Below are 24,552 nucleotides of genomic sequence, written 5' to 3'. Positions count from 1 at the left end.
GCTCCCATCCTGCGCCCGTTCGGTCATGTGCTGCTCCCATCCTGCGCCACCATTCTTTTATTTGCTTCTCCCATCCATATGCCCCATAAGCTGCTCCATTATGGTTGATGGCCCCCATAAAATGCACCATAGTGTATGCCCCCCATACACTGCTCCACAAAGGTTGATGGCCCCCATAAGATGCTCCAGTGTGTATGCCCCCGTACACTACTCCATAAAGGTTTATGGCCCCCATAAGATGCTCCATAATATATGCCCCCGTACACTGCTCCATTATGGTTGATGGCCCCATAAGATGCTCCATTGTATTATATGCCCCCCATAAGATGCTCCATTATATTATATGGCCCCCATAAGATGCTCAATTGTATTATATGCCCTCCATAAGATGCTCCATTGTATATGGCCTGTATGCTGCTGTCATATATAAAAAAAATAAAAATACCATACTCACCTATGGTTGCTGGGCGCCGATTGCTGGGGGCCTGAGCAGGCGGGGACACCGGCGCGCTGTGGGGGTCAGGTGCTGGTAGCACCGCTAGCTCAGGCACCCAGCACTTGCTATACTCACCTGTCTGTCCCGTTCCACCGCTGCGCGCCGCCATCTTCCGGCTCCTCTGGCTGTGACTGTTCAGTCAGAGGGCGGCACCGGCGCGCATTAAGCGTGTCATCGCGCCCTCTGAACTGTGAACGTCACAGCAGAGGACCAGGGAGACGGAGCCGCACGCAGCGCTGGAACGGGGGACAGGTGAATATACTTACCCTCCTGGCGGTCCCTGACTCTCCGGTGGAGATCGCGGTGTGCGTTCAGTGTTTACGCATACCGCGATCTCCTGGGAGCGTCACTCTGTGGGGGCCAGACTGCGCCGGCGCTTGCGCAGTCTATAAAGGCTTCGGACAGAGTGACGCTCCCAGCGTTATATTATAGACTAGCTATTGAACCCGTTCTACGCCCGGGTGGCGAGCATCTATATTGGTATATGGTCTCCATCCTGGTATGTGCTGCTCCATCCTGCGTCCCCATCCTGTCATGAGCTGCTCCATTCTGCGTCCCCATCCTGTCATGCGCTGCACCCATCCTGCACCCCCATTCTGACATGTGCTGCTCCAATCCTGCACCCTCATTCTGTCATGTGTTGCACCCATCCTGCGCCCCCATTCTGTCATGTGCTGCTCCCATCCTGCGCCCCCATTGTGACATGTGCTGCACCCATTCTGAGCCTCCATTCTGACATGTTCTGCACCCATCCTGCGCCTCCATTCTGTCATTTGCTGCTCCCATCCTGCGCCCCCATTCTGTCATGTGCTGCTCCCATCCTGTGCCCCTGTTGTCATGTGCTGCTCCCATCCTGCGCCCGTTCTGTCATGTGCTGCTTCCATCCTGTGCCCCTGTTCTGTCATGTGCTGCTCCCATCCTGCGCCCCCGTTTTGTCATGTGCTGCTCCCATCCTGCGCCACCATTCTTTAATATGCTTCTCCCATCCATATGCCCCATAATCTGCTCCATTATGGTTGATGGCCCCCATAAAATGCTCCATAGTATATGCCCCGTACACTGCTCCATTATGGTTTATGGCCCCCACAAGTTGCTCCATAGTGTATGCCCCCCGTACACTGCTCCATAAAAGTTTATGGCCTCCATAAGATGCACCATAGTGTATGCCCCCCGTACACTGCTCCATAAAGGTTGATGGCCCCCATAAGATGCTCCATAGTGTATGCCTCCGTACACTGCTCCATAAAGGTTTATGGCCCCCATAAGACGCTCCATAATGTATGCCCCCGTACACTGCTCCATTATGGTTGATGGCCCCATAAGATGCTCCATTGTATTATATGCCCCCCATAAGATGCTCCATTGTATTATATGCCCCCCATAAGATGCTCCATTGTATTATATGACCCCCATAAGATGCTCCATTGTATTATATGACCCCCATAAGATGCTCCATTGTATATGGCCCGTATGCTGCTGCCATATATAAAAAAAAATAAAAATACCATACTCACCTATGGTCGCTGGGCGCCGAGTGCTGGGGGCCTGACGCGCTGTGGGGATCAGGTACCGGTATCACCGCTAGCTCAGGCCCCCAGCACTTGCCCCCAGAACTTGCTACAGTTCAGTCAGAGGGCGGCGCCGGCGCGCATTAAGCGCGTCATCGTGCCCTCTGAACTGTGAACGTCACAGCAGAGGACCTGGGAGACGGAGCCGCACGCAGCGCTGGAACGGGGGACAGGTGAATATACTTACCCTCCTGGCGGTCCCTGACTCTCCGGTGGAGATCGCGGTGTGCGTTCAGTGTTTACGCATACCGCGATCTCCTGGGAGCGTCACTCTGTGGGGGCCAGACTGCGCCGGCACTTGCGCAGTCTATAAAGGCTTCGGACAGAGTGACGTTCCCAGCATTATATTATAGATATATATATATATACTAGATTGTGGCCCGATTCTAACGCATCGGGTATTCTAGAATATGCATGTCCCCGTAGTATATGGACAATGATGATTCCAGAATTCGCGGCAGACTGTGCCCGTCGCTGATTGGTCGAGGCAACCTTTATGACATCATCGTCGCCATGGCAACCATTATGACATCTACGTCGATACTGTGCCCGTCGCTGAATCAGAAACGTGAGATGTCTACATCCTTTATGACATCATCGTCGCTGTGCCCGTTGCTGATTGGTCGAGGCCGCCTGGCCTCGACCAATCAGAGACGCGGGATTTCCAGGACAGACAGAAAGACAGAGACAGACAGACAAACGGAAAAACCCTTAGACAATTATATATATAGATTGTCTAAGGGTTTTTCCGTCCGTCTGTCTGTCTGTCTTGGAAATCCCGCGTCTCTGATTGGTCGAGGCCTCGACCAATCAGCGACGGGCACAGTATCGACGTAGAAATCCCGCGTCTGATTGGTCGAGGCTGTCAGGCCTCGACCAATCAGCGGCAGGCACAGCGACGATGATGTCATAAAGGACGTAGACATCCCGCGAATCTGATTGGTCGAGGCCAATCGACCAATCAGCAACGGGCACAGCGACGATGATGTCATAATGGTTGCCATGGCGACGATGATGTCATAAAGGTTTCCTCGACCAATCAGCGACGGGCACAGTCTGCCGCGAATTCTGGAATCATCACTGTCCATATACTACGGGGACATGCATATTCTAGAATACCCGATGCGTTAGAATCGGGCCACAATCTAATATATAAATAAATATATATATATATATATATATATATATATATATATATATATATATATATATATATATATATATATATATATATATATATATATATATATATATATATATATATACACACACACAGTGGGGCAAAAAAGTATTTAGTCAGTCAGCAATAGTGCAAGTTCCACCACTTAAAAAGATGAGAGGCGTCTGTAATTTACATCATAGGTAGACCTCAACTATGGGAGACAAACTGAGAAAAAAAAATCCAGAAAATCACATTGTCTGTTTTTTTAACATTTTATTTGCATATTATGGTGGAAAATAAGTATTTGGTCAGAAACAAAATTTCATCTCAATACTTTGTAATATATCCTTTGGTGGCAATGACAGAGGTCAAACGTTTTCTGTAAGTCTTCACAAGGTTGCCACACACTGTTGTTGGTATGTTGGCCCATTCCTCCATGCAGATCTCCTCTAGAGCAGTGATGTTTTTGGCTTTTCGCTTGGCAACACGGACTTTCAACTCCCTCCAAAGGTTTTCTATAGGGTTGAGATCTGGAGACTGGCTAGGCCACTCCAGGACCTTGAAATGCTTCTTAGGAAGCCACTCCTTCGTTGCCCTGGCGGTGTGCTTTGGATCATTGTCATGTTGAAAGACCCAGCCACGTTTCATCTTCAATGCCCTTGCTGATGGAAGGAGGTTTGCACTCAAAATCTCACGATGCATGGCCCCATTCATTCTTTCATGTACCCGGATCAGTCGTCCTGGCCCCTTTGCAGAGAAACAGCCCCAAAGCATGATGTTTCCACCACCATGCTTTACAGTAGGTATGGTGTTTGATGGATGCAACTCAGTATTCTTTTTCCTCCAAACACGACAAGTTGTGTTTCTACCAAACAGTTCCAGTTTGGTTTCATCAGACCATAGGACATTCTCCCAAAACTCCTCTGGATCATCCAAATGCTCTCTAGCAAACTTCAGACGGGCCCGGACATGTACTGGCTTAAGCAGTGGGACACGTCTGGCACTGCAGGATCTGAGTCCATGGTGGCGTAGTGTGTTACTTATGGTAGGCCTTGTTACATTGGTCCCAGCTCTCTGCAGTTCATTCACTAGGTCCCCACGTGGTTCTGGGATTTTTGCTCACCGTTCTTGTGATCATTCTGACCCCACGGGGTGGGATTTTGCGTGGAGCCCCAGATCGAGGGAGATTATCAGTGGTCTTCTATGTCTTCCATTTTCTAATTATTGCTCCCACTGTTGATTTCTTCACTCCAAGCTGGTTGGCTATTGCAGATTCAGTCTTCCCAGCCTGGTGCAGGGCTACAATTTTGTTTCTGGTGTCCTTTGACAGCTCTTTGGTCTTCACCATAGTGGAGTTTGGAGTCAGACTGTTTGAGGGTGTGCACAGGTGTCTTTTTATACTGATAACAAGTTTAAACAGGTGCCATTACTACAGGTAATGAGTGGAGGAAAGAGGAGACTCTTAAAGAAGAAGTTACAGGTCTGTGAGAGCCAGAAATCTTGATTGTTTGTTTCTGACCAAATACTTATTTTCCACCATAATATGCAAATAAAATGTTAAAAAAACAGACAATGTGATTTTCTGGATTTTTTTTTCTCAGTTTGTCTCCCATAGTTGAGGTCTACCTATGATGTAAATTACAGACGCCTCTCATCTTTTTAAGTGGTGGAACTTGCACTATTGCTGACTGACTAAATACTTTTTTGCCCCACTGTATATATATATATATATATATATATATATATATATATATATATATATATATATATATATATAGTTAGTGTGTATGTAAAAAGTGAGTAGATAAGCCACTCCAACAGTGCTGCAAATGGTAGGGCAGAAAAAAATAGAGATGTACAGACACTGTGTTAAATTACAAGGGTGTGAAGTGTGTACATGAAATAGACTTCTTGGTGTAACATCTCTTACATGTTGTGTGCTTCCTGAAGTATTAGGCATGTGCCGTCCATCAGTGGCACAGAGGGGCGAGCACTGCGCATGTGCTGAGCCAGGCACGGACTCCGCTTTCACTGCCAATAGTAATGGCGCCGAAGAGAAGTCAGTCAAGTCCATGTGGTGCGAGGCAGAGCATAATGCGGAGAAGCAGTCCATCCTCAGAGCATGCGGGGACTCCATTACATGAAGATACAAAGTTGATCTTTTCTGCGATAGTTTAGCTATTTGCAGCCAGTAAGGTTTATCTCGACTTTTTTTTTTTTTTTTTTTACTATAACAGTTTTCCTATATAAGACACTCACCACCACAACAGTGAATCCCAGCGCTTCTAGCTGCCTCATTTTTAAAGCCGTCTTTCCAACTGGGTGAAGACTTCCCAAAGTAAAAGCATTGGCAGTGCAGCATAACACAGCAATCCTACAGGGAGGGATACAAAACAGACACTGGTAAAGTCCTCGGCAATTGTAAGCCAAAGTATAGAAAGGCCTGAATCAGAAGATCCACCTGCAGAATGTGGATTTCAGGGCCGGCTGCCTATTAATATATTGAGAACAAACATAAAATCACACGGACAAATCCATCTGCACAGATATATGGCCTCCAGCTGCACACCTTACAGGGGACGTCTCCTGGATAGATCATAGCATAGATAAACATCATGTGAAGTGTAATAAAATTGGAATCCTTGCACCCTCATACTGGTGGACACATACTCAGTATGGCGCCCTGACCTTTTCTCAGAACATCCATACTGTGCCGGAGGCCACACAAGCTCAGTCCCACCAGCCAGATCCTTGTGTACATAAATGGTGGAGACAGTCCTGCTATTGTGCACAGCAGCCAAGAAGCGGTGCAATGGAAACAGCAGCTTGTCTCCTGCATATCTCCTCTAGGAAACCAGTACCACTCACCCCAAAAGAGCTGTCTGCAACGGGTTCAACTGGTATCCATAGTTATGTTGCAAGACACATTAAAGGGTGTTACTGTTGTTTCTATACACTTTTCTCCATTTTATACTTAGTTTACTAAATAGGAAAACTGTAAATACGTTGTGTCCCCCCTGTATCACTACCGTAACATAGCAGGGCACTAGGCGTTCCCTTCCTCTGTATCTTGCTGCTCACTCCTTGTTTGGACAAATCCTCTCTAGTACCAGAAGCACAGACTGGTCTCTGGATGTGGGGCAGGACTTTGCTTCTGCTGTGAGCGGCTGTACCCAGAGCAGACAGAACGTGGGGGCCGCCGCTTACCGCTTACTCACTGTCACTCTTCTGTCCCTCCTCTCCCCCATCTCTGCACTGTCCACACAGTATTACCTGTCCTCCATCCCTACAACTCAGCTCTGCTGCAGAACCATAACCTACTTTCCAATTATATAACACTAGATGGAGGCCCGATGCTATCTCATTGGGAGGACAGTAATGTCACAATGGGGGCAGGCTTTGCAGTGTTGACAATCTCTCCCCCCCATGTGCTGACTTCTCCCGTCTGTGCTCTCTTCTTTGACCTGTCTACCCCATGTGCTATCCCCCTTGTCTGCTGTCTCTCTCCTTCCTGTACTGTGTTCTCCTCATGTGCTGTCCCGTTTGAGCTGTCTCCCCCTGAACTCTGTCTCTCTCACCCCTGTGCGCTTTCTCTCTCCCCCATCTGCTGTCTTCTCCTCTCATGTCATGTCTTCTTTGACCTGTGTACCCCATGTGCTCTCCCTCCATCACTGTGCTGTCTTCTTCCCTCATGTATTCTCTCATTTGAGCTGTCTCCCCCCGTGTGCCCTCTTTCCTATATGCACTCACCCTGAAATCAGACAGCCGCCATCTTTGTGCAGACAGACAGCAGCGGTCACATTAAAACTGCACATGCGCTCCTCTTGTACAAAGATGGCGGCGGTCAGTGAATCACTTAGCTGATCCTGGCGGCGGCGTGTTCGCGATGGTGTTTCGCTGGTGGTACCACGCAAGAGGCTGCGTGCGGCCTATACAATGTGTGTGTGTAGTGCATACGGCGTATACAGAGTGTGTGGTGCGTATGGCATATACAGTGTGTGTGTGTGTGTGTGTGTGTGTGTGGTGCGTACAGCATATACTGTGTGTGTGTGTGTGCGCGTGTGCGTGCGTGCGTGTGGTGCGTGTGTGTGGTGCAATGGTGTTTCGCCAGTGGTACCATGCAAAAGGCTGCGTGAGTGTGTGAGTGAGTGTGTGTGTGGTGCAACGGTGTTCCGTTGGTGGTACCGCGTAATAGGTTGGTACCAGCATATTGGTGTCCCAATATGGCGGTCGGTGAAATTCTGCCTCTTGGAATTCTGGGATCCGGACACATCTGGGCAGAACAGGATATGAAGACATTACAAGGTAAGGATATATTAAGAATATAATAATAAATAAATAATAATTCTTACTTCCCATACAGCTGTAAGCAATAGCTCACAGAGTATGTCACTGCCTGTCGCAGCTCCTGTCTCATATCTGAACAGGACCCAACCAGGCACAAACCATTCCTATGCACACTGCTGCCCCTCAGCTTGATCTCCTCTTCTACCACTCCACCACCTTCATCTGTCCTCTGACTCTCAATGTGCTGCTGACTTATCACCATCTCTTTTCTACCACAGCTAACGCAACAATACAGAGAGAAGGTTCTCAGTCTAGGCTGGAAATGCTGTAACCTCCTCCCGGCTGGGTATCCTCTCATGGAAAGTGTGCATGACCAGTAACTGTGCAGCAGCTTAGGGGCTCTCTGCATGATAACACCTGTATGTGCTCAAACACCAGAGAAGACATAAGAAGCACCAAAGCTACAAGCCTATGGATGGAATTCATATTTTGATAAAATTACATGTACATTTTAAACTTAAAAAAAGTATATATTTTTAAAACATAAATTAAGGGTGCAAAACTAGCTAAATATATTTGATATATTTTATATTCACATATACAGTATATTATATATGTGTGTGCATATATATATGTGTGTAATGTATGTATGCATATATAAATCTATAGTTCCTGAAATTGTATAAGCTTAAAGAACAAAGTTCTCTGTACACTTTTACTGCATGGTGAATGGGGCAAAAAAAAAAAAATACAAAAAGTTTCCCGAATTGCTGTTTTTTTTTAAAATTCATTTTGCCAAAAAAAACTTCAATTCATCAGTCCACAGAAAAATAGGAGGTTTTCACATTACTAGTTGGCTGTGAAAAAATTACACGACTCCCAAAAGCCAATCCAGCAAAAAAAAGGCTCCCAAAGCCAAATTCCCCCTCCTGTTTAAGGCCCCTTTCACACATCGTTTTTTTGCCATCAGTCGCAATCCGTCGAATTTTGAAAAACATGGATTTTTGTGTTATTCGCCGTAAAATCCTTTTTTCCGAGTCGTTCATTGGGGGACACAGGACTGTGGGTGTTTGCTACTGCCACCAGGAGGCTGACACTAAGTAGATAAAAAAAAATGAGCTCCTCCTCCGACATATACACCCCGACACTGGCCGAGACAGCTCCAGTTTGGTGCAAAAGCAGTAGGAGAAAGTAAAACAGCATTAATATAGAGACAACATGTCTAGAATAACTCCACCAGCTGAAAAGAGATAATCAATAAAAATAAGGGTCGGGAGCTGTGTCCCCCAATGAATGACTCGGAGAAAAGGATTTTACCGTGAGTAACACAAAAATCCATGTTTCTCCTTCGTCTCATTGGGGGACACAGGATTGTGGGATAATAAATATAAGGATGAATGACCTCGGGGAGATCAAAACATCCAACACCGCGGAGACACCATCACGTGTTTCTCAACGCAGTGATCCAGAACACTGCCCCCATGCCTTATGGGAAATATGCAAATGAATGTAGAAAAGCCGCGGAGACACCATCACGTGTTTCTCAACGCAAGCAATAAATAGCCAGGTCTTTCACTGGGAAGGAACAACCACGGGAAGGGCAGCATCCCAAAAGGGATGAGGGGCAAATACCCCGAAACAGCTGTCTGTGGATGGATACCATGTTTTGGCATAGGTGGTTTTCCCATTTGGGATGCTGCCCTTCCCGTGGTTGTTCCTTCCCGGTGAAAGACCTGGCTATTTATTGCTTGCGTTGAGAAACACGTGATGGTGTCTCCGCGGCTTTTCTACAAGGATTGTGGGATGTCCCAAAGCAGTCCTTGGGGGGGGGGGGAAGAAAACCCAGCTGAATAACTCCCTAGGCACTTACCGCCCATAGGTGTGCTACCGCTGCCTGAAGAATCCTTCTACCCAGGCTTGCATCTGCAGAGGCCTGAGTATGGATGTTATAGTGCTTAGCAAAGGTGTGCAGACTGGACCAGGTTGCGGCCTTGCAAACCTGTTCTGCTGATGCCTGGTGCCGAAGCGCCCAGGAAGCCCCCACTGCTCGAGTTGAGTGCACCTTGATCCCAGCCGGGACGACCGTACCCTTGATACGGTAAGCTTCCTGAATAGTTGATCGTATCTATCTGGCTAAGGTAGATTTTGAGGCTGCGAGTCCCTTCCTACGACCCTGAGGAAGAACGAACAAAACATCTGTCTGACGAAAAGATGCAGTCCTTGAAACGTATCTCCTCAGAGCTCTCACTAGGTCTAACATATGGAGAGCTTTTTCCACACGATGGGCTGGTGCTGGACAAAAGGAAGGTAAGACAATATCCTCGTTAATGTGGCGCGAGGAAACCACATTTGGCAAGAAGGAAGGTACTGGCCTGAGCACAACCTTATCTTGATGAAACCTTAAATGCGGAGCCTGGCAGGACAGGGCCGCCAGCTCTGAAACCCGCCTAATGTAGGTTATGGCCACCAAAAACACAACTTTCCAAGAGAGGTACGATAAAGAGACATCTTGAAGAGGCTTAAAAGGAGCCTTCTGTAGTGCACTTAAGACCAGATTAAGGTCCCAGGCTTCCAGGGGGGCCCTATAAGGCGGTACTTTGTGAGAAACTCCCTGTAAAAAAGTTTTTACCTGCAAATTGATAGCTATCTTACGCTGAAAGAGCAGCGACAATGCTGATATTTGTCTTCTGAGGGTACTAGGTGTGAGGCCCGAATCCAGGCTGTACTGAAGAAATGCTAGGATGTTAGGAATGGAGAAACGAAGAGGGGGAAGACTTTGCTTCCTGCACCATGAAAGGTAAACCTTCCAGGTGTGGTGATAAATTCGCGCTGAGGTGGATTTCCGGGCGCTAATCATAGTATCAGCAACTTTCTGAGAAAACCCAGCCTGCGTCAGAATCCAAGATTCAATGGCCAAACCGTTAAACGCAGAGCCTGTAAGTTCTGGTGGAATATCGGACCTTGTGACAGAAGATCCGGACGGGCAGGCAGCCGCCAAGGAGCTTCGGCGAGCAACTGCACCTGGTCTGCGTACCATGACCGACGAGGCCAATCTGGGGCCACTAGAATTGCAGGAACTCCCTCTATCTTTACCTTCCTGACCACCTTCGGGAGTAGTGCCAGAGGGGGAAATAGATATGGAAGCCGAAACTGGTTCTAAGGTAGAACGAATGCATCCACCGCAATTGCCTGTGGATCTCAATACCGGGCAACGAACCTGGGAACCTTGGCATTCAATCCTGAGGCCATTAGATCCACGTCCAGGATTCCCCAATGCTGGCATATCTGCAAAACATGTCGGGATGGAGAGACCATTCCCCGGACGCAAGGCCCTGGCCTGCTGAGAAAGTCCGCTGCCCAATTTTCTTTGCCCGGTATATGAACCGCCGAGATAACAGAGTGGTTCCTCTCGGCCCAGCCGAGGACTTGTTTCACCTCGTGCATGGCTGCCCTGCTGCGGGTGCCTCCCTGGTGATTTATGTATGCCACCACCGTGGCATTGTCTGATTGGATCCTGACCGGGAAGCCTGCCAGAAAGGGATGAAAGTGCTGCAGAGCCAGCCGAATCGCCCAAATCTCCAACAGGTTGATCGAAAGGATTGACTCCCTTGAGGACCAGCGTCCTTGGGCTGGGTGGTGGCAAAATACTGCTCCCCAACCGAGCAGGCTGGCATCTGTTGTGACCACCAGCCAATGGGCTGGGGGAAAAGGCTTCCCCTGCTGCAGAGAGGGACTCATTGTCCACCATGTCAGAGCTTGTCTGACCTGGAGAGACATACGACACCTGAGATTGAGATAGGATGGACTTTTGTCAAAGGATGTTAAAAGCGCATGTTGGAGAGGGCGAAGATGAAGTTGCGCAAAAGGCACTGCCTCTATTGCTGCCACCATCCTTCCTAAGACCCTCATGCAAAACTTGATCGTGTGGGCGCCTGGCTGGCGAAGGACCCTCACTTCCTGCCGGAGGGTCAGGACCTTGTTCTGGGGAAGGACCGTTAGACCTCGGGAGGTGTCGAAGACCATCCCTAGAAAGGAAATTTTCAGGGATGGCACCAGAGACGACTTCTTTAAATTCACTAGCCACCCTAGGCGAGAGAGTATCCATAGTAATGTTGACATTCTCCTCGCATGCCAAAAAAGTTGAACCTTTTACCAAAACGTCATCTAAATATGGCATGATGACTATGCCCCGAGAATGCAGAATAGACACAACTGTTGCCATTACCTTTATGAATATTCTGGAAGCTGTGGCAAGCCCGAAGGGCAAGGCTGTGAACTGGAAGTGCCGATCGCCTATGGAAAAGCGTAGGAACTTTCAATGTGAAGGAAATACAGGGATATGAAGATAGGCATCCTGAATATCTATGGAAGCTAGGAAGTCTCCCTTTTCCATAGCCGCAATGACTGACCGGAGGGAATCCATTCAGAACCGACGAATGCAGACAAATTTGTTTAAACACTTTAGGTCCAAAATGGGCCTTACTGTTCCGTCCTTTTTGGGAATGATGAACAGGTTGGAATAAAACCCCTGAAACCTTTGTTCCTTTGGGACAGGAGAAATGACCCCGTTGAGCTGAAGGGATTAGACGGCTTTGACCAACGCTTGCATACGGGTTTTTGAACTGGGGAGACGGGATGGAAAAAAACGGCTCGGGGAAAAAAGAGAAAAATATCTTGTACCCCGAAGACACCAGGTCTCTTACCCATCTGTCGGAAATGACGGTGAGCCAAGACTGATGAAACAAGAGCAGACGACCGCCTACTCTGTTGGAAATGAGCCGTGGATGCCTCCAGTCATTTGACTGAGGACTGATGGGATCTAGATCCCCTTGACCTTGGCCATTGAGACCGCATTCTTCCCAATGGGTTGGCTCTATATGAGACCTGATGATCTGTCTTGGCTAGACCGACCTGGACCGACAGGGTTTGCTGCTGTGGTCCACCTGGAGATACGAAAGGGCTTAAACCTTGCCGGAAAATGGCGACAAAACGGCTGTTTAACCTTTTGTTGTGGGAGAAATTACTCTTTCCTCCTGTGGTATCCGAAATGAGTTGATCCAACTTTTCGCCAAAAAGTCGGCCTCTCTGATAGGCGAGATTTGTAAGAGATTTCTTTGAGGAAGAATCCGCCCGCCAAGTTCTCAACCATAGAGCCCTTCTAATGGATATTGCATTAGCAGCTGCTAATGCAGCACAATTTGCTGCATCCAAGGATGCATTGATCAGGTAACTTCCGGCTAAAGCTATCTGATTTGACATTTCTGTCACATCTATCGGTAATCCTCTATCCTGAAGAGCCTTATCGAAGACTCTGACCAGGATATCATGGCTTTGGCTACCCAGGTCGCCGCAAAAGAAGGCGCGAGAGCTGAGCCAGAAGCCTCAAAAACAGAACGAGCTAAACTCTCTATGAGCCAATCCGTTGGATCCCTAATAGAGGAACCACTGGGCAGGGATAAGAGAGTATTAGAGGCCTCTCCATGTGGCTCTGGACTAGGTCCCCAAATTCAGGATGAGCGGAAAAAAGTATGAGGCTGCTTGAACCTCTTAAAAGACACCTTATGACCGGAAGTCAAGGTGGCTTCATCCTCCACTCCCAAGGTTTGATTAACGGCCTCGATGAGGCTGTCTTACTGACTCCTGGTAATCAGGAGCCTCTAAATCAAGTGAACCTTCGGAGTCATAGTCTGAACCATGTTCACTCACCTCTGCAGGAGAGGGAGAACAGGACACGGAACTCCAGGATGCAGATGCACCTGATGGACTGGGAGACGCTGTATGAGTTTGTTTCCCCCGCGTATGCCTAGAGGGAGCGCGGCCCCTGCAGGCCGGAGGTTCCTGTGAACCGGAGGATTTTTCTAAGACAGATGAACCGTCGTCCCTGGCCCCAGCCGGGGTCTGGAGGGACTCGATCGTGTTAGTTAAGGACGACAGACTGTGTCAAGGATGCGAACCATGCAGGGGGGGACACCGCAGTCTCAGATACAGGCACACTGGACAGAGACACAGGGGAGGGCTCCTGAGCACGCTCAGAATCGCAGGCCTCACAGAGACGGTTGCTCTGGGCATGCAGAAAAGAAGACCGGCAGGCAACATACGTGGTATTTAAAACCGTGCCCTCAAAAAATAACGCTGCTGAATCAAGTATTTCAGCTGTCAGTCTGGGGGGAGTAGCACTTACCCCAGTCCTGTGTCCCCATGCCTGTAGTGAAGGCTGTCACTGGGAGAAGTGTTAGCGCCATCCTTATAACACAGTGCGCTCGATTGGAGGTCGGATCCACCACGAGGGGGAAGGGTTATTTCCGGCTGCGGCCTACTACAGGCAGAAGCCGGGGCCTAGATTCTGCTCCTGGATCTTTCCAGGGGAGGAGGCGTGACCGCTGGAAGAAGACGCAGTAAGAGACGGGACTTCCGCCTGCGGCCTAACATGCCAACAGCCGGGAACTTAATTAGCCGGCGCACAGGGAGTACCCGGGATATAGTTCCCAGCAGCGCCACTGCTGCGGAACGAAACCGCGCCATCCTGGCACACAAAATAAACCATAGCGCTGTCGGAGCCCTCCAGCCCCTCACTGCCAGAACCAAGGTCAGAGGGGGGGCTTATGTATAAGACGGTGCAGGCACCCCAACTCAGTCACCCCTTCAGGAGGTGAGGAGAGGGACTGTCTGCCTCTCAATCACCGCTGTCAGTGCATTGGTGATGAAGTGGAGGCTGCACGGACAGACAATATGTGCCTGTACAGCCTAGGGTTTCATTACCTTAGGGTGGACATGGGCAAGTCTGGCAAGTGTTCTCATGTCGCGGGAGAGGATATGTGGAGGCGACACTCCACGTGCTCGCCCGTTGTAGGTTTGGGGAGATCGGACCCCTTCAAAAGGGTCCGTCGCCCCTGTCTAATCTTCATGGTTTTAAAGGAAAAGGATCTGGGAAAAAACCCAGAGATGTGCCTCCTATGGACACTAAGCATAAACTGGAGCTGTCTCGGCCAGTGTCAGGGTGTATATGTCAGAGGAGGAGCTAATTTTTTTTTTTTTTTTTATCTGCCTAGTGTCAGCCTCCTGGCGACAGTAGCATACACCCACAGTCCTGTGTCCCTCAATGAGACAAAGGAGAAAAACAGATCCAGCGACTGATGCCACCGGATCCGTCTTTTTCTCATAATAATCATCTTTATTTATATAGCGCCAACATATTTCGCAGCGCTTTACAGTTTAACAATTTCAAACACAACAGTCATAAGTAACAATGTTAACAATACAATAATTAAAGCAAAATAAGACGACCCTGCTCATGAGAGCTTACAATCTACAATGAGGTGGGGGAGATACAAAGTACAGGTGTGTATTTACAATGATGTATTTACAATGATGGTCCAGCCATCTTCAGGGGGTGGGGATAGAGAGCCTCACCCCCTGAAAATGGCCTCACGTTTCATCTGTCGTTTGCCGGATCTGTCGAAAATTGTTTGTCCGGCGGCCGGAGACGACGGACAAAGTAACATTTTTGTGTACGTTGAAAAATTGGACAGCGACAGATCCGTCACTGTCCGTCGTTTGCTAGAAGTGAAGCATATGGCGCCGAATCCGTCAAATGACGGAATCCGGCGACGGATTCAGCTTTTTTTCAACTGAGCTTGCTCGGATCCAATTAGCCAGATCCGCTAGTCGGATCCGGAAAAAAAACAAATCAGTCGCATCAGTTTTTCACAATCTGCGACGGATCCGTTGAGTCAACGGATTATGACTGATGGCAAAAAACTGATGTGTGAATAGGGTTTAAGTCCTGCAGTGTGCCAAACTACAGATAATTCCGATGTGTATGGCACTGTTGCAGAGAGAAGAACTCTGGGGCTGTCCAGAAATTAATGACTGATGACCTATCTACAGGATCGCTCATCAATCCAAGACTGGCGGTGGTCTGATGCTCCCAATGAGCTGAAAACTGCTTTGGCAGCGATTGGAGCTAAGGTGATGTATGGGCAGAACACGAGCCCCAATCATTGCCTAGTGACTGCTGCTGAGCATTGCACTTGTAGAAAATCAACCGCATTCTAACTTGGAATCTTTTGATACCGGAGCTTTATTGATATAACATAAGAATGTAGTGCTTCGTATAGGGGCATATGTGACAGACAACATGATGTTTCCATCTGTTTGTGATCTCCCGTCCAAGTGAATGTGCTGCAATATTTGGCAGCGGCCAATAAGCACTGTATGGGGCTGGTGAGTCCCACCTGTCCATGACTTGCCTTCCATTGCTGATGCCGTTTTCAGCTCATAAGTGGGGCTATTGGAAGCCCAACAATCTCATACTGATGACGAGGTGTCCACAATCCATTCCAGCGAACCTGCACTCTAAACAGTAGTGTGCAACCACATGAATTATTCATTTTCACTATAAAATGTTCTAAAATGTTGTGAGGCACCTGTGGTGTGAAAATGTGCAGTACATCCATAGATGAACTGATTGGGGAGTAAGGGGGATGAAGGTTGCAAAATGGGATCACTTTGGGCTTTTTCTGGTTTAAATTTCAGCACTAAGACTGTGCAGCCAATTTTTTTTCTTTTTTTGCTCACAATTTTGTACCACTATTAGTGATGAGCGGACCTGCTCAGATAAGGTGTTATCCGCATATGCTCGTGTGCTAACAGTGTCTTCGGCGTGTTAAAAAAAATATTCAAGTACCTGCGGCTGCATGTCTCGTGGTTGTTCAACAGCCGCAACACGTAGAGATTTCCCGTTTGTTAGGCAATTCCTGAATGTGTTGCAGATGTCGAACAATCACGAGACATGCAGGTGCGGGGACTGGAACATAGTATTCAAGCACGCGAAGAGTCTCAGTTAGCACCCGGATAACACCGACCTTATCCCAGCTCACTCATCACTAACCGCTATATCTGCTAATCCACAACAGTGTTTGCCTAAACGCTTTCCTGGAGGCAGTGTTAGCAGTCCCAGCATCTCTGCCTTTTATTTTTTATGTATCGCATAATAAAGTGCCTCATAGTCTGAAAACCATGGTACTTAATACAACTACATATTTAGTAGCACTCATCCAACTTTACCGATGTTTTGGGCACAGTTAGGAAGGAGAAAGCAAATGACGTATCAACAGTCCTTTCTTACCGTGTTGTGTCCGTGGAACAATCCCCTGCTGGAACCAGCTTGTTCTGTTCTCTATCCAAAGTGAGCACAAAGTCTGCCAGAAAATGATTGGAAGATTTAGTGGCGATCAAGAAAAAAAAAAAACTCCATTAACTAAAAGATAAAGGGGTCGGCCACCATAATGACATGAAATAGATATCGTTGGGGAACTGACACATAGACTTCAAAGGCCCGTCCTTAGGACTGGTCGCCACCACGTCTCAGTGGTCCTGTACATATGTGAGGAGTTATTATCCTGAGACACCCTTTAGCACTGATTACGCAGTTATTGTTCTGTGCACTGAATATTGAGCTGTGATAGGGAGTCAGTAGTCAGAGAAATTGAGGAGTCGGTGGTTTGGCTTACTGACTCCACAGCCCTGCTGTAAACAGCCAGCAAGCTATTAATCAGTGGTCAGGCAGGGTTACCTATATTAGCTGGACTGCCTGGCACACAACACTTAGAAATGATGTGATAATCTCCTGCTGATAAAACACTGATTCTATTGAAACTACAGCATTCAAAACATCCCTGTAATCAGGCTCTCAGCCCATACATCAGGCTGCTTTCAGATGAAATACCAAAACTTATCTTTATTTCTCCTGTTAGTGTTCGGGTTTCAGTCACAGGGGCAGTGGAGGCGTAGGGTCAGTCACCGCTCTGTGTATAGACAGCGGAGGGTGAAACCACACCCTCTACATTCACTGACAGTCAACTTTAATGATGTCCTGCTGTCAGTCACTGCCGGGGGTGCGGTTACGGCCACCGCTCACAATACAGACTGAACCGATGCCAAACACATGACTGAAACCTGAAAATTACCATGAGGTATAAAGAGGGATTTTTGGTTCTTACCGTAAAATCTCTTTCTTGGAGCCTTCATTGGGGGACACAGGTAACCATGGGTGTATGTTGCTGTCGCTAGGAGGCTGAAACTATGCAAATAAGGAAACGTTAACTCCTCGGCAGTATACACCCTCCGACAGGCACAATGCAACACATTTTGGTGCTAAAGCAGTCGTAGGAGTAAGAATAAGGGACTCAACCTATGTACCAAAACAAAACAACGGCACGTTGGCCAACACGGTACAAAATAAAGGGAGGGTGCTGAGTCCCCAAATGAAGGCTCCAAGAAAGAGATTTTACGGTAAGAACCAAAAAACCCTGTTTCTTTCTCGCTTCATTGGCGGACACAGGTAACCATGGAACTTCCAAAAGCTGTCCCAAGGGTGGGAAAAAAATAGTTCGAGAAAAGAAGACTTAGGTCGGCCGGTGAGAAACCGCCACCTGCAGTATCTTCCTACCCAGGCCTGCATCCGCAGAAGCCCGAGTATGCACCTTGTAGGACCTTACGAAGGTGTGAAGGGACGACCAGGTTGCAGCTTTGCAAACCTGCAAAGCCGAAATTCAGAGACCGAGAATTCGGGTGGAAGAGGGGCCCCTGCGATAAAAGATCCGGAGGGTCTTGGAGTCTTCTCAAACTCTTTGTGGTTGAGAAAAACTCTAGAGGGCCGTTTCAATGAAACTGAGCCCTCCTGGGAGGTGGAATCCTCCTCCTTAAGTTCAAGGGTTTGAATAATAGCCGAAATAAGGCTATCTACCATGTCCTGCGTGCCAGAGGTCTGATCTGTATGAATCAGACTCTGAGTGCGAAAGTACATCAGACCCGACGTCCGCCTCAGAGGAGGGCGAACGGGTGGAGAGGGGTATTCTAGATGGTGCCGCGAGGTCCGGAGAGCTGGATGAGCAAAAAGACAGAGTCCTCTTTCTGGATCCTTTCTCCAATCTGACCCTGTGCGGGTAGTGGTCGGGTGCGAGCGAATCGCCATGGGAGGACTTCGTGGCACTGGTGGCAGAAGATAGAAGCAACAAGCGTTCCAGGACCTGTACCAGGGACTGGGACACTTTTGTCAGGTCTGAGACTGACAGACATAGCAACAGCCCACTCTGGGGGAGTGCACTCATCCCAAGCAATAGGAGCTTCCTGAGGGACGGACATGATGGAAGGACTGCAGGACAGACAGTCCAGCCGTCGCCTTTCTGTCTGTCCTGCAGTCCAGACAGAAAGGCGACGGCTGGACTGAAGCCCACTTTCTCTTACAGCGGGCACAAGAGTACTGGGTCACTGTGGGTTTGTAGCCGGTTGAAGGAAGACTAAGTCCATCTAGTTCAACCCATAGCCTAACCTAACATGCCCTAACATGTTGATCGAGAGAAAGGCAAAAAAAAACCATGTGGTAAAGAGTAAGCTCCACATTGGGGAAAAAAATTCCTTCCCGACTCCACATACGGCAATCAGACTAGTTCCCTGGATCAACACCCTATCAGGGAATCTAGTATATATACCCTGTAACATTATACTTTTCAAGAAAGGCATCCAGTCCCCACTGGTGTCACTGCTCTTACAGTAAAGAATCTGCGTCTGTTATTATTCTTAAACCTTCTTTCCTCCAGACGTAGAGGATGCCCCCTTGTCCCGGTCTCAGGTCTATGATTAAAAAGATCATCAGAAAGGTCTTTGTACTGTCCCCTCATATATTTATACATTAAAATAAGATCACCCCTTAGTCTTAATTTTTCCAAACTAAATACCCCCAAGTGTAATAACCTATCTTGGTACTGCAGACCCCCCAGTCCTCTAATAACCTTGGTCGCTCTTCTCTGCACCCGCTCCAGTTCAGCTATGTCTTTCTTATACACTGGAAACCAGAACTGTGCACAGTATTCTAAGTGTGGTCACACTAGTGACTTGTATAGAGGTAAAATTATGTTCTCCTCATGTGCATCTATGCCTCTTTTAATGCATCCCATTATTTTATTTGCCTTTGTAGCAGCTGCCTGACACTGGCCACTAAATGTGAGTTTGTCAGCCACCCATACTTCCAGGTCCTTTTCATTGACGGTTTTGCCCAGAGTTTAAGAATTAAGCACACAGTTATACATCTGATTACTTCTACCCTAGTGCATTTATCCCCATTAAAGCTCATTTGCCATTTATCAGCCCAAGCTTCTAATTTACATAAATCATCCTGTAATATAAAATTGTCCTCCTCCGTATTGATTACCCTGCAGAGTTTTGTGTCTTCTGCAAATATTGAAGTTCTACTCTGTATGCCCCCTACAAGGTCATTAATAAATACGTTAAAAAGAAGAGGGCCCAACACTGACCCCTGTGGTACCCCACTGCTAACCGTGACCCAGTCCGAGTGTGCTCCATTAATAACCACCCTTCATTTTCTATCCCTGAGCCAGCGCTTAACCCACTTACACATATTTTCCCCTATCCCCATTATTCTCATTTTATGTTTCAACCTTTTGTGTGGCACCGTATCAAAAGCTTTTGAAAAGTCCATATACACTACGTCCACTGGGTTCCCTTGGTCCAGTCCAGAACCTACCTCTTCATAGAAATTGATCAGATTAGTCTGACAGGAACGGTCCCTAGTAAACCCGTGCTGATACTGGGTCATGAGGTTATTCCTGTTCAGATACTCCAGCATAGCATCTCTTAGAATGCCCTCTAGGATTTTACCCACAGTAGAGGTTAAGCTTACTGGCCTATAATTTCCGAGTTCAGTTTTTGACCCCTTTTTGTGTCCCCAAGTGCAGTGGCAAAAACCATCAAGCGCTACGAAGAAACTGGCTTACATGAGGAAAGCCCCAGGAAGGGAAGACCAAGAGTCACCTCTGCTTCTGAGGATAAGTTTATCCGAGTCACCAGCCTCAGAAATCGCAGGTTAACAGCAGCTCAGATTAGAGACCAGGTCAATGCCACACAGAGTTCTAGCAGCAGACACATCTCTACAACAACTGTTAAGAGGAGACTTTGTGCAGCAGGCCTTCTTGGTAAAATAGCTGCTAGAAAACCACTGCTAAGGACAGGCAACAAGCAGAAGAGACTTGTTTGGGCTAAAGAACACAAGGAATGGACATTAGACCAGTGGAAATCTGTGCTTTGGTCTGATGAGTCCAAATTTGAGATCTATGGTTCCAACCACCGTGTCTTTTTGCGACGCAGAAAAGGTGAACGGATGGACTCTACATGCCTGGTTCCCACCGTAAAGCATGGAGAAGGAGGTGTGATGGTGTGGGGGTGCTTTGCTGGTGACACTGTTGGGGATTTATTCAAAATTGAAGGCATACTGAACCAGCATGGCTACCACAGCATCTTGCAGCGGCATGCTATTCCATCCGGTTTGCGTTTAGTTGGACCATCATTTATTTTTCAACAGGACAATGACCCCAAACACACCTCCAGGCTGTGTAAGGGCTATTTGACAAAGAAGGAGAGTGATGGGGAGCTATGCCTAGAATATAAGACATAATTTCAGTTGTTTCACACTTTTTTGTTAAGTATATAATTCCACATGTGTTAATTTATAGTTTTGATGCCTTCAGTGTGAATGCACAATTTTCATACAAAATACAGAAAAATCTTTAAATGAGAAGGTGTGTCCAAACTTTTGGTCTGTACACCATAAAAACAATTCTCAAAGAACAAAGTCAGAATTGCATTTTTTTTTCACAATTTAATGGCACTTGGATTTTTTTTTTTTACCAATTTCCAATACAGTATGTGGAAAAAATGAATGGTATAAATCAAAAGTACAACTCGTCCCGCAAAAAAACAAGTCTTCATTTGTCTATGTGGACAGAAAAATAAGAGTTATGGCTCTGGGAAGAAGGGAAGGAAAACATGGAAATTGGCCACGGCGTCAAGGGGATAAGGACAGTTTGGCTGCTGGGCAGCGATGAGGTTTTTGCATTTTTGAGCATTTACAGGTGAATATTACACACACTAATCCAGAACAAGAAGTCTGTACAGGCATGCTGGAGCTCATGGGTTTGTTACAATTGCGAATATTTCTATAAACCTTTTAATGAGATCACGCACTAATCAGACTGTCCTTACCTATAAAGTAGCTGCTGGGAAACTGCATGTTTTCTTGGTACAATGCTGGGTCTTTAAAATAGCTGATCAGGAAAGTGTGACACATGAAGACCGAATGACTATGGTTGACCTCAATCTTCTTCATATCATCTATTGAAAATGGCCATGTACCCAACTCCAGTAACAAACACTGTTTCATATGGCTCAGAAAAGATTTTTCAGAGTTGTCCAGCGTGCCTTAGGGAAAAAGGGACAAAGTGTTCAGGTAAAGGATTGCTTCAGTCTATGGTACATATTCACACAACACGCTGTGGCCTGTACCTACACAGTAACATTATCATCAGGGTCAACCTTTGTTATGGCTGATGGTTTATGTCAGGGATTGTAATTTGAAAAACGATAAAGATTGCACCATTATTTACCAAGAATTATTGTTCTAGAACATTGAAAATGCATTACTGCCATAGGAAATAGGAAAAAAGCGCTATATAATGTACACAAAATATTTATCTGCAAAAATTGTTATGAAAAAAGGAAGGTACTTCGCACATAAATTGGCCAATGTATGTGAGCCCAATAGTTTAAAAAAACACTGCACATGTACGAGCTGAAAATTATGCTTCAAGTGAGAATTTATTAATAGTGATTGCTGAAGCAACAGGCAAAATGACGTTTCGGCCAGTTAATAGCCTTGATCACAAAGTCGCCCATTTAACCCCTTTCTGACCTCGGACGGGATAGTACGTCTGATGTCAGTACCCCCGCTTTGATGCTGGCTCCGGCGGTGAGCCCACATCAAAGCCAGGACATGTCAGCTATTTTGAACAGCTGACATGTGCCCACATTAGCAGCGGGTGAAATAGCGATTCACCCGCCACTATTAACTAGTTAAATGCCACTGTCAAACGCTGAAAGCGGCATTTAATCGGTGCTTCCGGCCGCACGGCCGGAAATGAGCGCATCGCTGACCCTCGTCACATGATCGGGGGGTCAGCGATGCGTCTGCATAGTAACCATAGAGGTCCTTGAGACCTCTATGGTTGCTGATGCCGGGTTGCTATGAGCGCCACCATGTGGTCGGCGCTCATAGCAATGCAGGAATTCAGATACATAGGAGCGACCTGATGATCGCTCCCATGTAGCAGTGCCGATCGTGCTATGCCTGCTTCTAGCCTCCCATGGAGGCTATTGAAGCATGGCAAAAGTAAAAAAAAAAAAAAGTGAAAAAAATAAAAAAAAATATAAAAGTTTATATCACCCCCCTTTTGCCCCACTCAAAATAAAAAAAAAAAATTAAACCTACACATATTTGGTATCGCCGCGTTCAGAATCGTCTGATCTATCAATAAAAAAAGGATTAACCTGATTGCTAAATGGCGTAGCGAGAAAAAAATTCGAAATGCCAGAATTACGTTTTTTGGTCGCCGCGACATTGCATTAAAATGCAATAATGAGCGATCAAAAGAACGTATCTGCACAAACGTGGTATCAATAAAACCATCAACTCGGCACGCAAAAAATAAGCTCTCATTCGACTCCAGATCATGAAAAATGGAGACGCTACGGGTATCGGAAAATGGCACAATTTTTTTTTTTTTTTTTAGCAAAGTTTGGAGTTTTTTTCACCACTTAGATAAAAGAGAACCTAGACATGCTTGGTGTCTATGAACTTGTAATGACCTGGAGAATCATAATGACAGGCCAGTATAAGCATTTAGTGAACCTAGTAAAAAAGCCAAACAAAAAAACAGTGTGGGATTGCACTTTTTTTGCAATTTCACCGCACTTGGAATTTTTTCCCCATTTTCTAGTACAAGACATGCTAAAACCAATGATGGAGTTCAAAAGTACAACTTGTCCCGCAAAAAATAAGCCCTCACAAGGCCATATTGACTGAAAAATAAAAAAGTTATGGCTCTGGGAAGGAGGGGAGCGAAAATCGAACACAGAAAAACGGAAAATCCCAAGGTCATGAAGGGGTTAATGAAGCATCTTAGGTTAAAGATCATTATCCCTGTGGTGTAGTATTCCATACAATGTGATATGGTGTACACCTCGCTTAGACACTGAAGTGTCAGCATCTACCACTGTGCCACCAACAGATAGCGACAGCTCCACACCAGAACCTACTGTGTGGAACCTTCCTTTGTCAGCACCTGTGCAAAGACCCCGATACACCATATCACATTGTATGGAATACTACACCACAGGGATAATTATCTTTAACCTAAGAAGCTTCATTAAATGGGCTACTATGACACCGGAATGTAAGTATGTAGTGTTTTTTTTTTTACATTTACAATGGTAACCAGGGTAAACATCGGGTTACTACGCACGGCCCTGCGCTTAGTAACCCGATGTTTACTCTGGTTACCCGGGACTTCGGCATCGTTGGTCGCTGGAGAGCTGTCTGTGTGACTGCTCTCCAGCGACGACACAACGACTAAACAGCGACGCTGCAGCGATCGGCATCGTTGTCTATATCGCTGCAGCGTCGCTTAATGTGACGGTACCATTACCTCTTTTTCTTATCTTTCAGGTTACATCGGGGGCTTATCTACAGCATTACTGAATGCTGTAGATAAGCCCCTGATGCCGGTGGGCTTAGCTCACCTTCCATTTTGGGGGTGACAGGTTACCTTTAATCCAAAGGGAGGCAGTGTTTATGAAAAATATACTAAAGATTTTTCAAGAGGGACAAAACAATACAGCATAAACAGTTACCATAAAATAAAAGGGATTAACAGGAGAACTTACTACACCGATCGTAGAGACGATTCACTTTAGCTGAAGGAGAGCGCTTCGAATTGGCCTTCAAAAAAATGGGGTCCCTGCATACACAGGATATATAATTCTCTGTACGAACACTGATGATAATCTTTTATTAGACCCTGTGTCCCACCAACACCCTCCCCTGTCATGACCTCACACGGGGCGGTTGTGGGCTGGTCTCAGTCCTATTGATTCTAGGAAGTCCTAATTTATACAATAACTCCTCATAG

At 46.8% G+C, this 24,552-nt stretch overlaps 1 protein-coding gene across 5 annotated transcripts in view; it reads right to left on the bottom strand.

The window, feature by feature from the left end:
* FASTKD2 (FAST kinase domains 2) overlaps positions 1 to 24,552 on the bottom strand; it is a 53,779-nt gene that overhangs the window by 2,114 nt on the left and 27,113 nt on the right. For 3 of the 5 annotated variants that reach the window (XM_069733689.1, XM_069733690.1, XM_069733691.1), the window contains exons 9-11: positions 21,572 to 21,787; positions 16,641 to 16,713; positions 5,486 to 5,600 (exon numbers count right to left, since the gene is read on the bottom strand). In XM_069733689.1, coding sequence (XP_069589790.1) covers positions 5,486 to 5,600; positions 16,641 to 16,713; positions 21,572 to 21,787 — 404 coding nt within the window. Of the gene's footprint in view, positions 1 to 5,485; positions 5,601 to 16,640; positions 16,714 to 17,514; positions 17,595 to 21,571; positions 21,788 to 24,552 lie in introns of those variants that run through there. The other 2 variants (XR_011314665.1, XM_069733692.1) reach the window with 2 other exon arrangements.

This window comes from Ranitomeya imitator, chromosome 7, assembly GCF_032444005.1.
Source record: "Ranitomeya imitator isolate aRanImi1 chromosome 7, aRanImi1.pri, whole genome shotgun sequence".
Classification (NCBI taxonomy): Eukaryota; Metazoa; Chordata; class Amphibia; order Anura; family Dendrobatidae; genus Ranitomeya; species Ranitomeya imitator.
This window is presented reverse-complemented; position numbering and strand designations above follow the sequence as displayed.